This window comes from Bradysia coprophila, chromosome III (assembly GCF_014529535.1).
Source record: "Bradysia coprophila strain Holo2 chromosome III, BU_Bcop_v1, whole genome shotgun sequence".
Classification (NCBI taxonomy): Eukaryota; Metazoa; Arthropoda; class Insecta; order Diptera; family Sciaridae; genus Bradysia; species Bradysia coprophila.
Window position 1 is genome coordinate 5171531 of NC_050736.1, and position 18067 is coordinate 5189597.

Sequence of the window (18067 nt, forward strand, 5' to 3'; positions counted from 1 at the left end):
GAGCTTAAAAGTAATAAATATAAATTATGCATTCACGGCCGTTAAACGTACATAATATTGTGGATTTGCTGGATGCAATTGGATAAATGCAGCTTCTACTGCTATTATTATTTTGTAATTTCGTTTCTTTATTTACATTGATGGATAAATTGGAATAGGAAGTAAAGGAAAATTAAATTAAGTTTTGTATTTGTGTCATGGTGTGGTGATGAATATGAATTTCTACTTTTATAACGTGAAAATGTTGAATCTATTAAATGTGGTTGACGTTACTCATTTACGAATCCCGGTCGTTAAAGATTAATTACTATTATTTATAACACCATTATTTTAGCTTGGGTAGAAAGATGACTAGCGAATCAAATTCGCACAGGATATCTGAACCTGTCTTTCCTTTGCTTATTGTAGCAGAATTTTAATGGTTTCTGTATAGCGTGCAACAAGAGTAACTATAAAACGTAAAGAAATGTAAGAATGAACAATTAAATTTGTATTTATGGTAATTAATGTATGTTGCGAAGTTCTCCGGATGTAGTACGGCCATCTGTTGCTGGAAATTAGTTTATATGTAAAGAACTCAGTACTGCTAACAAGGGATAATTTTTCAAGAATGGTAATTCCGAAAATTCTGCAAAATTTTCCGAAATATATTTTCAGTACTTTCAGGAATTTTCAGAATAAAAATTCCCAAAAAAACCTTGCTTCTCTCACTCCACTGATAAAATTAACCGTCATGCGGAATTGAATGCTGGTACTGGGAACATTCTACAATGTAGAGGTCAATCGAAATGTATTTATAGGCAATACAATGACGTGTCAAAATTGATGAAATGCACGGGATAAAGTCGTATTGCCCATAATTATGACGCGACGAGGGATTCTCTGAAAATAACGTCGAACAAATTAGCAAATTTTCTAGTTCTAAACGAAAGATAAGGTAAGAAGATTACTATTAAATTCGATCTAATGTTCTAAATAAGTATAAACGAATACTTTCCGTGTGCATCCAGAAAAAGAAAATTCGGACAATACTCCGGGTATGTGTAAAATTCGTCGGAACGGCTTTATATACTTCATTGACGTATATGATACATGGACAATGTTTTTTATACGTGGGACGGAAGTTAAACGCACATAACGTATGTTAAACGTATATGTTGGTCTTGATAATCCAAGTCCATAACTATAGATATATCTTGCCATCAAGTCTTAATATCAATTATGGTAGAAAACGACATATAATTATTTATGTGGTTTACGATATAACGTGATTTGCGTAATTTATACGTCACACACGTGTATGGCTTTCAAAGTACACTTCAACAATAAGAAATGTCAACCAACACTACTGTACTGTAACATTAGAAAGATCGTTAGCTCATGATCCAGAGGTCCCCAGTTCAATTCCCAAAGGAGTCACTTTTTAATTTGAATAATTTGTTACCAATAACTTCAAAAATGTATAATAACGACTATAAAACTGTGAATTCAATAAAATTAATATTTTTAAATCTCTGTCAAAGCGAAATACGTCTGGCACGTATTTTATTCAAGCCCACTGTACCTTACCTTACCACACTTTTTAACAGGGGGCACGAATGATATACGTACAGCACGTAGGAAATTTCGCTCAGTGTGCGGTGCGAAGTAATCACTGAATAAGAAAAAAAAAGAGATATAAAGGAGTTCAATGAGGGTTTCAAAAGTGAAAATGAATAATGAATCAGAAAATATGAAAATTTACTAGGATAAATAAGTAAATCACGGTGCCGCTTAACAAAAATAAAAGATTTCTGAAGGTTACCAAAAAAAATGACTTCTGATCCGAGTGCTAGGACCTGAAAGGAGTGCAAAACCGCTTTGCTTAGTCTTCGGCTAGATCCTTCCCCATAGTCGACTTGTGAAAATAACGACATTTTCCATACATTTTCAAGATTCTTCGGAAAGTGATGATACAGAACTGTTGCCTACCGGCGTTTTTATTTTTTTATTTTTTATCGACAAACGACGTTATTCTGAGCAAAAAATTGTTCAAAATGACGAAAAACTTATCGCTGTAGTACAATTAAATCTTTTACTTCTTTCGTTGATAACATCACCTAGTGTTTGATTGAAAATCTTTTACTTCATTCGTTGCAACATTCGTTGTTATAAAAAACCATATCAACCGGTTGGCCAGCGCTTATTTTTGAAATTGCTGTCGATAACACATGATTTAACGTGTCCATGTCCAAGTACTTGTTGTATTCGGCTATCATGTGGATCCAAAAACAAACAAAAAATAACTTTTTTTTACAAATTCTTATTTATTCTCTTATTCTCATAAAAAATACGTTTCAGCTTACGATTATATCACATATCTGATGTGGATATTTACATAGGCTTTTTTTCTTTGCATAATCTAAACTTGACTAAAAAATATTTTAAAAATAAATTCGTTAGAATTCAAAATAAACAATGAAAAACAATCTATACACATCACTAGTTTCTTTTTTATCTACAAAAAAAAGAAGAAGAAATTCTAATAATTAAAAAATGATTTCTAGTGGTCTAATTTCTCTTCTCTCCTCCATTTTTTTCTTCTTCTTCTTCTACTTGTCTTATTGCTGCACTATAATGAATTAACAATGTCTAAACTAAATGAAAGAAAAAAAAAGTTGCCGAATAACAATTCCAAGTTTCCCATAAATTTTTGATGGCTAAAAATGAAAATTTGTCAATCGACATGAGGAAATCAAAATGAAAGTAAGAAAAAAGAATGAGTAACGTGAATATGGGACACTTGAAAAAGAAAATGAAAATTATAAAATGACATGACAGCACAATATAAATGATCGATAAAATGAAAACTTTCATAAAATGTTCACAATAAATTATTACAACGAAATTTTGTTATACGCCAGTGTGTTTTGCAGATTTCTTCAACGTTTTCCATGACCAATAAGTACAAAATGATACGCACATGTAAATTTTGGGTTGTTGATTTGTTTTTAATTTTATTTTTCCGTGGAAAATTGTAATAAATAGAAAATATTTAAAAACTAAAACTAGCAAGTAAATTTAAATTAACTACAGGAACTAATAATATTATATAGAATGTGTCCGTGGTGCGACATGACTGTTTCTTTTTCTTGTTCAGATTTTTTTTTAAATAAAATTTCGAAGAGCCAATTAAGTGTAAAAATGAATAAATTGCCAAAAGATTGATAAAAAAAAATTAGGAGATTATTATGTTATAAACGTATTGGTTGTGTGGCCATAAGATGAAACTAAATTTTTCATTTAAAAAAAAATAATCGAAAGATAATTTCAGAACGAAAAAAAGGGAAAATTTTTTAAACTTGTTGCCCACAGCACTCTTAATCGAAATTATTGGTAAAATTGTCTTGGTTCGGTTGGTTGGTTTAACTTTAAATTAAATTACAATTTTTTAAATTAAAAACCGTTTCCACATTCGAAACGGATTGTTGAATTCTCAGTACAAAAAACTCATCCTCGGTTTTATAGAAATTTTTAAAAATATTTTAAGTATCTTCAGATATTCGGATTCACTATCACATTCACTCGATTAAATTTTTTGGGGAATATTTTCTTACAAAATTTCGAAACGAATAGCACCGGGCTATTTGGAAACTTAAACTGAAAATAATTGGACATAAAATTATTGACACTCTGGATAAAAGAGGTATATACGTATGCCTAGATGCCTTTTTGTGACTATAATGGTGGTCACCAGAACTGATTTACATTTAAGACACATTGCGTGAATAAAATTAAATAAATCTTTCGAACAATAAGGGAATACACGATTACAACCAATCCATCATCCTGGAACATTCACACTAATTTTAATACAATTCACCATCCATATTACTCAACAAATTCTTTTTGTCTTCCTTCCTCGATTCCCGTTGTATCGATTTCGGATCAAAACATGGCTGTAACAATGGAAAGGAAAATCCGTCAATAAAATGTAAGTCAATGGGATAGTCACATCAATTACCGTATCACAAATATTCATGTTGCAACAGTCTTCTATTGTTATTTCACATTGTTCGGTCGTTGGACGACACGTTAGTGGTGTAACGTTCTTTGTAACGACAAAAGTTTTCTTGATTTTCGGTCGCAATGGCTGGTAAATGCGACGCATTGACTTAACGATGAGAAACACTAGTGTTAACGAGGCAGTGATACCGATAGAGGCAATGATTATGGTTCGGTATAGTGAATCGTTGCACTGGTAATTTGAATCATCGAATGAGCTTCTAGTTGCGTCTACCAGATGATTGTTGGTGGCATTGTGAGCAGTGTTGCAGCTGAAAAAGGTAAGAAAACCATTGATTACTCATACAGAGAAGATAATTAGAGAGGATTGAGAGGATCAAGTCATAGTCAAGAAACTAGAGACTAGAGTAATGAAAGAGCTTTTTAAGAGGTAGACCAGCTGAGACTCATAGGAAATGATAATTATATCAAAAGTAATTCAACTTACTCTCCACAAACTTTCGCCAAATCGTGATCGCCTGCATCGACTTTCCCGTTCTCACAGAATTCCTCGCACAATTTGTCCGTATTCATAATCTCACAATGCCGTCCGCTGAATGACGATGATGAACAGTGGCAGACCGGTCCACCTTGTTCAATAGCGCACCGTCCGCCGTTTATGCAAAATCCCTGACACAAATTCACCTCACATCTTTCGCCGGTAAAGCCATCATCACAACTACACTTTGCATATCCAGTCGATGTCACGGAACAAGCTCCTTGAACACAATAATTATGACAAATAGGAACTTCACATCGTACACCGCTAAACTCTTTCGGACATATGCACAAATTTGTTTTGGGGTTCAGATCACCGTTATTTAAACAATAGTCTTGTGGCTTCGGTGTGGTTGTTGTTGACGACGGTTTTTCGCTTGAAGATCCTGCTAGAATTTCCTCTTTGACTTTACTCAAAACAGTTGTACATTCCGGGTTGTTACTCTGTGTAGATAGTAAATGACTTCTGGATATGATGCCCAGCGGAATTGTGGATATATTTTGGACGATTTCTGGCCGATCGGTGACCGTTGCATTCTTAGCAATTTTCCAAACTGCTTGATGTGTATGATCGGTCCAGTAAACATTGTCTCTATCAACAGTTATACCATACGGATTATTTTCTACATCTCTAACTAATGTTCTTCTATCGGTTCCATCTAGAGCAGCACTTTCAACAGCGAAATGATTTCCTTCCAAATTGTCCACCCAGTAAATTCGTTTAGAAAACTGATCAACCGTAATTCCTATGGGCATAAACAGAATTTTATCGTCGCCCTTGTTACTAATCAGAACTTGTTGATTGGAACCATCCATCATAGCACTTTCGATCGACGGATTGGTGTGATTCGAATTTGTATAATAAATTTTCCTTCGACAAGGATCGATTGTAATTCCTCTCGGTATCTTATCATTCGTGAATTTCAGCAAAACTTTCGGTTCAACCATTTTGTCGACAGTTGCCTGGTAAATGATTTTCTCTCTAGAATCTGTCCAATACAGATCCCGTTCGAACAAATCGAAAGCCAATGCTTCGATCACCTCACCATCAGTCTTATGCAATATTTTCTCCACCTGATGTGTATAATCATCGTTGGACAATTTTAAAGAAAATATGCTGCCGTTGTTGCCATTGTGCGTGGTGAAATAAAGAGTCTCCTCAGTTTCATCGAATGTTAAGGCATTTAAGCCGTTAAACTGATGAGCGGCAGTTGTGGTTTGATTCCAGCTTGAATCGTAAAACGTAATTAGTCCTTTTGTTGTAACTGCGAATTCTGTAACAACAAATAAAAGAAAATTGGTTTTAGTGTTTGATCAACTTCTGACTGTTTAAACAGAAGTGTGTACATTCATTCATACGCAAAATCATATCCTATAGTGGTTGAGATAGCTTACTTCAACTAGTCTCCTATACTACTGTAGCTCAGAACTTTTTCATACACGCAATTCCAGCCTCGTCTTTTCACATGAGCCAGTACACAGTGTGTACACACTGATCAAATTTACTCAAATGTTATCAGTCGTTGAAGTTGAAAACATTTTAACCAAGCTGATGACTTCGATAAACAGTCGACAACTGGATAAAAAGGTCTTAACATTGAAACTCGTTATGATTGGGAAAAAAATCAATTTATACCTCAATACAATCAATATGCTTAAAAACAATCACTACACTACACAGCGAGTAGCAACAGTAAACAGTTCTGTTTGCGGAAAACTTCTAAAGATTTTATTTGATAGAGTGTCACTTTCAGTGACTAGACACATCTTTGTTAGACGACATTATACCTAAAATTATTATTCTTTAGTAAACACTGCGTGTACTCTTCATTTCGCCTGCGTACGGAAAAAACTGAATATCATTCGAATACATTTTCAAGCTGGCAGGCGATATGGCTTCTTTTTTTTTTGTTAATTTCATGTGTTGACGCAGTTCCTTTTGCATGTTGTTTAAATAAGACAGAATAATGAAGAGTTCTCCATTAAACCGATCACCAACTGTATTTATTTGCTATACTCTATTTAAATGACAAACAAATTGAATAAATTAATCACATTTTTCTAAACATGCTGTTGAAAAAAATTCTAAATGAATGTTTTATGGCCATTCATATTCATATCAAAACGAATTCTGCTAGTTAAGTCATTAATTCTTATTTAAAGTTACGTAAATTTATTGGTTATTCAATTGATACGGTTGAAGGGTCTTATAGCTTTCGTTTTCGATTGAATTCAACAACGAAATTAGCGAACGTGTGGAATTGTTGCAAAAGGTATTATATTGATGTTTCTCATCTATCTAAGTTAGTTTTCAAGATGTTTCTTACTAAATTCTAAGTTCTTTATAACTCTCATTTAAATTTACTTGACTCCATCAGTTTTACAGAAACTCAAATCGCGAAATTATTAATCGAAAATCTACGTTTTTATCCTGCGTGTGTTCAATCTACGTTTTTATCCTGCGCGTGTTCAGCATACGATAAGATAGAAATATCGAGCTATCTTTTAATGGTCACATTTATCCACCATCATACAAAAGCTCTTTAGATGGACCACCTCATTTTAATGGTTTTATTTCTTTAGAACCAGTTCTCCTTGCTGGTTTTACAAACAGTAAACTTACACAGATAGTAGGCATATCAACATTTTTACAAACGGATCTATTACTTCATTCGATTTAACTATTCTCAAGCAATTGATTTCAAATCTTTTACTTCATGTTTTTCAACATGATTTTTGCTATATAAGATCATAATTGTGTTTGCCGTTTCTTATTACAATGGTTATCGATAACACATGACGGTCATCCCTTACAGGTGACACAAAGCTTGTGTGAACTTTTACCCAAAATATGACCAGATTTACGTAATCAAGAGTTTCTATAGTGATTTTAAAAAAACCGGTGGAATAGGGTTAAACCGCTGCAAAAGATCGGGAAAAAAATTCGAATATTTTATTGTCTTATCAGGAACGCAGGCAGGTAGTAAGATGTATCGTAAAATAATGGCAACAGAACAAAAAATGAACTTTTACTGTAACAACTGGATTTTGATTGATTACACTGAAAAAGTAATCGGGAAAGATCGGGAAAAAAATTCGAATATTTTATTGTCTTATCAGGAACGCAGGCAGGTAGTAAGATGTATCGTAAAATAATGGCAACAGAACAAAAAATGAACTTTTACTGTAACAACTGGATTTTGATTGATTACACTGAAAAAGTAATAAAACCGAAAGTAGCTGTTTACTGTCGATTAAGTCAAAAGCTTAAAACCGCTAATAATGAATCATGCAAATTTTTTGATTTATAATAACCTTCGATGTAAACAAACAATCAAAAAAAAAAATGAGAGAAATCGAGAATCGGAATACTGAGTCAAGCTTTGACTAAAATTCCGGAACAGCCTTGTCTAGTACTGTACATTCGAGCATTTAAGTGTGATAACTATATTAAGAAAAGTGGAAGTGGCAGTTGTAATACATGAAAACAGTTTTAATCTGCGGAAATAATTGGTGTATAAAATTTATTGCCAATTAAAGAAAATTTTTTTTTTTTGTTTAATTAGTACTGTCTGTATAACATTTTAATCCATTTAAAATTTCGATTGGATATGTATCAGTTATCCCACTGAAACGAACGGATATTTTATAATTTTCCAGTCAAGTTCTAAGAAAGGCAAATATGACTTATAAATATTTATTGAATTTGCTTAGTGGCTTTATTAATTACTGAATTGTAATTCGATTTCAAAATTTGATACAGCTGATCGCAAATATTAACGTTTTAATTTTCTGTTCACCTGTTCCGTTTAACTGAATCCAAATTGAATATTCACACACCGACAGAATGAATTTATATTTACGTTTATGTGATAAAATCGTTGAAACAAAGCACAAGGATGGCATCAGTGCCAGATTAAAATATTTCTCACAGAAAACTGAATTATTTATTTACCATTTTGTAATCTCGAAATTATATTCTTGGCACGAAATGGAACATGATTGGAAATCGAATAAGAGGTAGACTGTGTAAAGGATGGACTGGACACTGTTGAAGATTATGCTAATAAGCCGAAGGTCAATAATTAGAAAAGGGTAGCCAAAAATTGATGTACCCAGCAATGACGAAGTGTGGTGCAGCTGGTGCAGACACCCAACATTTAATTGTTTTAAGTAAGTAATCGATTTTGACCAGACTATTATTCAAGTAAATAAATCAGGCAACAATGTCAATTACAGTTTTTGTGGTTCATATTTGACTGAACATCAAGAAATGATTTTGAATGAAAAAAAACAACGTCTAATGTCGTCAATGAATTAAAATGTAAAGTCAATTTGGGGTCAAAATATTAAAAATTCAAGCAACTCGAACATTCTAAATGGCAAATTTATTTTACTTATAAAGTTCTTTACTTACAAAATGCAATTCGTTACAGTTACTTGAACGTGTAGCCTGTTCTATCGATATATATATATATATATATATATTATTCGATATCATTTGCATTAGTTGAAGTGTTATTAATGTTTACTAAACAGTTTTTTAATTCAATTTGTTTCGATTCTTTTTTCGCATTGCCACGCTCAATTGTTTAAGTATCGATACATAAATTGGTGTGACCATTTTGGCATACATAATAATATATGATCAAGCATAATATTTGCAAATCAAAGACTGTATACGCCGATCTAGTCACGTAGGCCACTTGAAAGAAATTCGCTGAAGAAGTGAAATGTGATATACAATTTCAGTTCGTTTATTTATATATCCAAAACGCTCTTGTATAACAAATAAAAAAAAACTGTTTGATGGCGTTAATGGTTAAAAATTAGCGATAAATCATACGTGTTTCACAGTTTCTAACATGAATCTAATGATGTCGTTCATAATTCTATGCAGATACGCTGACAAACACGTTGTTATCATGAAGCATTTCTTATCGCACATTCAGGTATTCCTGATAATAAAAAAAAATGTTTAATGTGTTGTGCGGAACGATTTCATAATGTAGAATACAGTTTAAGTAAGTTTACACGAATTCTAATTTTATCTTCGATTATGCACATGATTTTGATTAGGTAAATACACAATAAATTTTCGGTGTTACACACTGATGCGATGTTATCAGAAAAGTAACTTGTGTTTAGTCAGCATTTATTCGCACATTTCATGCAATTGTTAGTCATCACAACTGATCACCGTTTAAAATCATTTTGGGATTTTCCACTTGGGGAAACAAAATCCTGTTGGTTGGAAAAATTCATTTTCTTAAAGCATTAAAATTCATTTACTACCTGCCCCATGCGAAAGTTGACCATTACATAGCAATTTGTCCCCTTCGAAAATGATCCATTACAATGTTTTTTGGTTCATTTTTTTAATTTTCCTATGGGGAAATAAACTTTCGTATGGGGCAGTTAACTAGAATACGTTAGATGCTGCTAGGTACTTCATTTCTTCGGAAACAACTTTGTGAGTTTGCCTTCTTGACAAAATTTTTACCACATGTAATGAATTACTTTAGCAGCATCCGATGTAACCTACTATTCTCGTGGCGTAGTGAGTAAAATAGTGAATTGTATCTCGTGTGATTGGCTTAATAAAAATTCCCAATCAAGGATGTAATATTCTATAGGTTGTCGCCCTCTGTACGTTGACTGATCAGAAATAAATACCAAGTACTTGATAATTATAACGGCCATCACTTTGATACCACTTACAATTACTAAGCTCTTCAGTTGAGCCAACAAAATTGTTACTGTATTTACAATCGCAGTGAAAGTATAAGCGTTAATTTTATCTAATCAAGATCTAATCTAAAAACGCACGTAAAATAAAAATTCATATTTTCGAGTATCGTTCAATTGATCGAAAAAAATTGTATTTTATCTCCTGCCGTATATCTCAATGGAAAATCGAAGTGCAAAGTACCTAACGGCATTTCTTTAATTCGAATGAATTACCAATTACATTTTACATAAACTGTATCTAATATCTCCTCGGTTTGGTCAATGTACTAACTGTAGGTCATTATGAATTTTGATACAGAAAACACACACAAAAAAACTCGTTTCAAATTAGACATTTTAGGTGTTCATGAATTATAATGAGCTAAGCATAAAGGCATTGTTTAAAGAACATTGGCCTATTGGTTCATTGAAACCGGTGCTTTGATTAATACTTTTCTTTATTTCGTGTACTTGAGATGCATTTCCTAGGTGGTGACAAAAAACTGAAGTTTTTTTCCTGAAATAATACCCCGACTGGGGCATGTAATAACCGACATTATGATTCTAAAGTTTCAGCTTTCAACGTGGCAGATATGACATTGAGACGTAGCGAGTTTGATTATTCTATAAAAAAAACGTCTGTGCTTGCCATAAGCGAAATACTTATTATCTAGTCATATAATACATCCGTTGCAGGTGATAATAAACGAATATTATACCGCTGCAGTAACGAATTAAGTGTTGGATACTCTTCGGTTAATTTCTCTAAAAAATTTTAATTTGGAAGTAGATAAATGCCTTACATATACACGAATGACAGAAAATTTATTTTGCCCTGTAACAATGAAAACAACAGATATTCTTGATGATAATGGAATCATGTCTCAAAAACACCAATTACCAACAGCAACTACTTCGCTGTCTTAAAATTCAACTCGTCGGACGCGCGCTTTATCAACATCAATCAACAAACATTTCCTTAAAGTGACCTAGAGACACCGTGATCATGTGCGCTTTTCCCAATTAAACCATTTGTATACTGCGTTTACACCCTGCCTAATTATAAAAACGAATTTTCATAAAAATTCCAGTTTTATTCAGAACGAAAAGTAAGTGTCAACGTAACTGCATTTACCATCAACACTATCAACACTGATAGTAGAGTTATACGTTAATCTCAACACTCGAAAATACTAAGTTTCAATATCTCTAAAGTTCGAGCACATTTTATTAGTTTGTTTATTTGCTCCTAATTACTGATCGGACTGCTTAGCGAACGGAGATAATGCCCCTTTATTAAACCGTGACTAGTGTCGCTGTTAATCGTGATTGCACACGTACCTTATAATCGGATCATTATCGGTAGAGTTGTACAGTACACTTACACTTTTTATAAAAAAAGCTTTCGAGTTCGCTCTGCTGAAAATAACCTGAGTTATTTTTAATGGTTGTGCGGATCGATGGATGGATGGAAGAGTACATGTACGTATACACATACATAACAGATTCTTCCGTAAAATGTTTGGGTCCCGTCAATGCTAGATTGAAAATCGAGCAACTTACTGATTAAACTCATGACTACAATGACTTGAGCGTGACCTTTACACATGAAACGTCAACAATTGTCTAACATAATATTAGTGTAGTTGTAGCTTCAACCTCCAAATTGACATTTTCTCTTAATATTTAATCTAATAGAGTAGACTTCGAGCAAATAAAGGATCTGTTGTTGTATAAATGCAATCAATCTCATAGAATATCTCAACATCGTCGATCGAACAGAAGCTGTTGAGGTCACACACAAAAAAGAGAATAAAAAATGAATTCTACGAGAAAAAAAACTATTTCAGTAGTGTGCCGAAAAAAAACAAATCGTGAACGAATGAATGGAATTTGCAACGTGATTTAAGCAACGAAAAAAAAAATCATCGAGTCATATACGCAATTTCGCTAAAAAATTTCTAATACTACGCAAAAGACAAATTGAGCAAAAGACAAAATCGTTATGTAATGCTAGCTAAACATTATACTAGTTGAGGTCGTGGAGGTATGTCGTACTTTTTCGATGGATATCTGAATATGTGTGGATGTGTGCGTTCTTATCGCACTACTCTTAATCATTTAATGGATGTTTGTTGACCACTTTTATCTGTTTGTTGTAATATTATGTACGTTTGACAGTATGTATCAATTAAATGTTTATTTTCCACAATAAAATGTTGTTGTGAACGCACATCAACAGCATTTCGTTAATATATCAGTTTTTTTTTCTTCTTCGCGCAATTCAAATATCACCGCAACTAACATCAAATCTCGTAAATTTTATAAATAAATTCGTGAAATTCATATGTAGCGAGTCGACACGTATATGTAAATGAAAAGGTGCATGATATGTTGTGGTAGTATGAACTTGAACGTATCGAAAGAACAAATAACACATTATCATATTTTAAAGCCAGATATGTTTAGGCGAAAGTTTTTTTTTTCGCTTTAATTGCGAACTTCTGTAATTTACTTTCGGTTTCGGTAGCTTTTATTAATGAAATGCAAAGTTGAGTGAAAAAACGTAATTGATTTCCTGACCCGTTCTATCGAATTATCTACATTAAATACCAGCAGAGTTCAAATCAAGTTCAGACAGATTACATATATTTGAATAAAAATGTTGGCTTAGTCTACCCATAATTGAATCAGTAGGACGTAGGGAAAAGATGTGCAGTTTTTGTTACGAGTAAGATTACTTTTTGAGCGGTTACATAAGACTATTTTGTGTTTTTTTTTCAAATGCACGCCTACATCTAATCTTAATAGCGTAAGAAGCACATTCTGACCATTTTCTAAATGTCATATGACCTATGGCGCCAATCGTTGTAATGGCATTTGAGGAAGTAACGGTATTGCGGTATCATACATTTCTGGACATTTTCTATTGTCTAAGAAATGTACAACTCTCAATGACATAAACCTCTGATGAAGATAAAATTCTCGAGGGGATAAACTCTCGAGGATTCGTATAGTTCTGAAGACGAATCGACACAACGCTCAATCGTAGCCAAAATTTGTGCGAAAAATTGATATATTTTCGATGATAACTTTGTATCTGCGTTCTTTCTGGAAAAAGTGGGACTATCGTTTTGTGTCAAGAAGTGTTGGCTTCCAGTAACAAAGATAAATGTTTTTAGTGATAGCCTTCGATGAGAAAACTCAGAATTTGTTCCAATTTTAGTGAACTATTGCGTTTTCTCGTAGTAACTTACACCACCACAGACACTTATTATTTTTACTCAAAGCCAACACATTTTAACGCAGAGCGATGGTCCCATTTTTTCCGGAAATGACGCAGATACAAAGTTATCATCGAAAATATATCAGTTTTTCGCACAAATTGAGCGTTGTGTCGATTCGTCTTAAGTCAACTTCCAGAAGTAGTAACTCCAGAAGATTCGTACAGATAGATTCATAGATTTTGACGATTCGTAGATGTTAAGGTAGGTGGTAGGTCTTGAGAACTTGATAAAAGTTCAGACAGTTCAAATATCTCCATGTTGCGGCTACTTAACAAATTAACTAATCAAACTTTTGTTTGTTTCTTGAAAACAGATTAATAGCATTGCAATGAAAAATCGACGACACAAAAAATGACATCTTTCTGAAGAAACAGCGAGTTCCTGAACAAAAGGTGAGTAGTCGCCGTTTCTTCAAGAACTCAGCTTTTCTTCAGGGAATTGCCGTTTTTTAACATGTTGTAGAAGGGAATATTCCTTGTACGAAATGTTAAAAGCGAGGAGAAATGACCTCTTCCTGAAGAAAAGGTGAGTTCTTGAAGAATCGGCGACTACTCAACTTTTCATCGGGAACTTCAGAAAGTCGTCGTTTCTCGTGTCGTTTTTTTTAGTGCAATATTAACAGCAAACACTTTGGTCAGCCTCTTATCATCTCAAAACAACGAAATTCCGTGAAATTGAAATCTACGTAAATCAATGAAAGATTTCATTTCCATGTAACGTTGAAACGTACATTCTCTTCCCTACGGCAATCTTGATAGTGTAATAGCAAATATTGCGCATCAGAGTTCAATATTCAATTATCAGTTCGAACGAAAAATGTAGCTCGTTTACCGGAAACCGAACTTAATATAACGCGAGCCCAGCCACTAGCAAGTAATAGAAAATTTAGATGGGTAGGTCATTTAATTCAAAGTTAAAATTCGTAAGATCAAATGAATTCCTTCCTAAAATATAAACCCATGAACCGTTGACCATGGGAAATATCAACGATCCAAACCTGATTGTAAGAACTATGAGAAAAATGGAATAACCTGCGGAGAGGTTTCTGATTTTTTTTCCATGAATGGACGCTGTTTGAAATGTTCACGTATACTAGTTTTAAACATCAACAATTGGAGGAACATTTTAGTAGTCTTGGGCATTTTCACTTACTGCCGGTTGCACGGCCGGTTGTTTAATTTTGATATGCATTGATTGACACTATTTTAATTTAGGCTATGCGTGTATTGTACATGATACAATAGCAGTGCAGCTATCACGTATAAATTATGTTTAATCTGCAAATTTATTTAAATTAAATAACAAGCGAATAGAGAGTTGTACGAACCATTTGATTATAAAACCGATAACAATATTCGATATTATATGAGAATTAAATGCTATCGCGCTAAGACATTTAATAGCGGTAATTTCCAATTAACAAGTTCACGAACGCTTTTCAACAAACACCCTTCGTAAAAGTATCTATCTATTTACCATGTATAAGACAGTCGGGTCTACGTGACTTTGGTGGCACTATGAATGGTGGAAATCAATTGTACATTTCACAATCAAATGCTTTGAATAAGTGATCTACTTCGGCAAACGGACCCAAATGCTGGATTCATTTAATTGTAAATGTTCATTGAGTAATTACGAATGATAATAAATTCTGAAGAGCAGCAATCAATTGCCTAATCTGTTACATCACCGACAAATTATATCGCAATTAACCAAACACTTTCAATACGAAATGCGGAATATACACCTCGTGCTTTCAGAAATACTCTCGCAAAAAAAAAAGAAGTAGGGTACGGACCCCAGTATTCGGCATAGTTTAGAATATCGGCCACAACAATGGGTTTCATTGGGTTTCATTGTTCTAAACAATAGATGGCCGATATTCTAAACTATGCCGAATACTGGGGTCCGTACCCTATGATATGAAAATATACACACACCGTTTTGTCTAACAAAATTATTTCGTTCGGATAGTAGATACTACTTACCCCAAGATGACATAACAGGTTTATGACAAATAGTAAAAAGTAACACAATTAAATAATAAAAAATCATTTTAAAGACAATAATTCGCTTTCACGCATTTAACACTAATATTTTGACGTTGAAGAATATGGTTCGACCAATAAACTTATTCCCAAATGAAGTAATGTTGTATTGATAGAGTTGTGATAGATATGGGAAATAAATAACAGAACAACGAACAACGATGTTCCTATCACGACGCACCGAAGAGAACTGATGGCTGATTGAATGAACTGCCAGTTCAGTTCATGCAAAACCGCTGAAAAGAGAGTGAAGAGAGAAAATGGATGTGAACCTCTCCGAATTTGCGTCAATGAAAAACGGCGCATTCGATTCATTGGTTAAACGTACACCACGTACACACACATTTTTCGGCAAAATTTTATGATTACAATGTTTTTGGCTTAACTTTCAACAGGCTTCAAGCTCAAATAAAATGGACCATTCTGTTTTGCCTTAAAAATTGGAATGAATGAAAATTAGCAGAGATATTTAACTAGAGGAGAAACGATAGGACTTCTCTATTTACAGTTGTACCACTAATACTTGAAGTGTGTTGTCGGGATTCATATTTTTAATGCAATTAATTTTGTGATTAATGAAGTTCCCTTTATGTAAATTTTTAAAATTTCTTTTCAAATTACACACGAAAAACCCAATCCTTCTACGGAACTACATTACATAAAAAACCCTCGAAATTTCGAATTTGCTTTATGGCGGTCATAAATAGCTACTCAAAATGTTAGTCCTTTTACAGGTTAAATGTTGTAGGTTATAAATTATACTTTTACAAAATACTTAACATCAAGGGGTTTGGAGATGTAATTCGAGCCAAAATTTGTAGCTACAAAACACAGAGACATTCACTTAACACCTAATTTGTCGAACCATTTCTACGCAACAAAACACAGCCCTAGCGTAGTTGAAAATCATAATAATGTCAATAGGAATCAACTTTGTCCTTTTTATGGTCGTGGTCTTCTTTATAGCAAAATAGTGGATTACGTATCTGTGGGAGAAATAATGGAAAAAAAAATTGATACGAGAGTGGGGTGGTCTGTCACTTTAAGTTAAAAGGTAAACGATCGAAGAGTGATTGTGTTACCGAGCCCTTCGCTAACGGACCCAATCACGCGAGTAAATCTATTTTTCATCGTAATCCCATAGATACGTACGCAAAACAAATTTTGACTGCATGAACTAATGCCCTATTAATCTCGCTGAAACACTCTAGTGTACATTCAAAAATATTTGAAGACAATTTTAGAAATTTCTAGGAACTGAAAAAAAAATTGTTGAAAGACCCATAGAATTTAGTGACATATTTTTGGCTGAGACACTTATCATCCCGAAGCCACGATGGCTCATTTTTGTAAATGTTGTAAATGTGGTATGGTAAAAAATAGAGTTAAAGACTCGGCCAAAAATTAATCGATTAGGAAACGCTTTGTAGAAACAAGTACTGCGTTGAGTAGGAGTAAATGCATGTTAAATCGAATGAAGTAAAAGATTTTCAGTGAAGCTCTGAGCCACAGAAAATGTCGAAGCGGTAGGTATTCTGTACACTGTGTGATTTTTCTAGCACCACTTATTTGTTTTGGTGTCATTTCAATGGCAGTAGTCGAACTTAACTCTCTCGACTTGACGATAAATTTCTTCTTTCGAAAAAAAAATCCTTCAGCTGATCCTCGATGAAAATATAAATTTTCAACTGTTCAACACTCGACCATGTCATCGAAACGTGAATTTCTATAGGAATCTGAGTCACGTTCTTTTTATCATTATGAGACGACCCGCTATCGTTAGCTTTACGTGCACTAAACGGTATAAAATATCTTAAACAGCAGAATTAGCAGATTTAGTGATTATATTGTGATACGCGCTTTCCGTTTGTGCATGGAGAATTGTGAAAATTGAAACAATCCACTGTCATCAATAAAAACATTAATATTTTATTTTCTCTTTTCATTTTTTGTTTGTTTTTGTTTTTATACTCGTACTTTTTTTTAAATCAATTTGATCAGATATTTTTATTGTAAAAACTTTGAATCTCATTTAAATATAAATATAATTTAACTATATGCTTTATGTGTGGTCTTCACTGTATTTACATTGAAACTATTTAAATTAACCATTTTGTTTTTAAGATGTAATAGGATGCAAAAAAAATAATTGCGTTCCAAGAGAACGCTTAAATAAATTAACCAAAAATAATTTATAACCGGGGGTTCGTTCTTCATTATATAATGTTCAACAATCAAGTGAAAATTCAATAAAACCCAAAATTTAATTTTACATTTTACAAAAAATTTTATCTTTTGTGTCGGTTCGGGATCAAAAATAGCAGAAAATGAAGATTCCGAAAATAAGGAAATTGTTTAGTGATTATCGATTTCTCGCATGAAACGATGTAACTATCCTTGTCAACTGCTCTCAAATGAACTGATTTACTGAGTATTCAAACTGGAAAAACGCACCATGGT

The 18067-nt window shown here is 33.2% G+C and overlaps 1 protein-coding gene across 1 annotated transcript; it reads right to left on the minus strand.

Moving 5' to 3' along the window:
- Nucleotides 1–2286: 2286 nt before the first annotated feature.
- LOC119079531 (protein cueball) lies at nucleotides 2287–15809 on the minus strand. The gene is made up of 4 exons (XM_037187521.1): nucleotides 15548–15809; nucleotides 4493–5816; nucleotides 4004–4316; nucleotides 2287–3938 (listed from the first exon to the last, which is right to left on the minus strand). The coding sequence occupies exons 1-4, from the start codon at nucleotides 15612–15614 to the stop codon at nucleotides 3849–3851; spliced, it is 1794 nt and encodes a 597-aa protein (XP_037043416.1). The 5' UTR covers nucleotides 15615–15809; the 3' UTR covers nucleotides 2287–3848.
- Between the last annotated feature and the right edge of the window lie 2258 nt (nucleotides 15810–18067).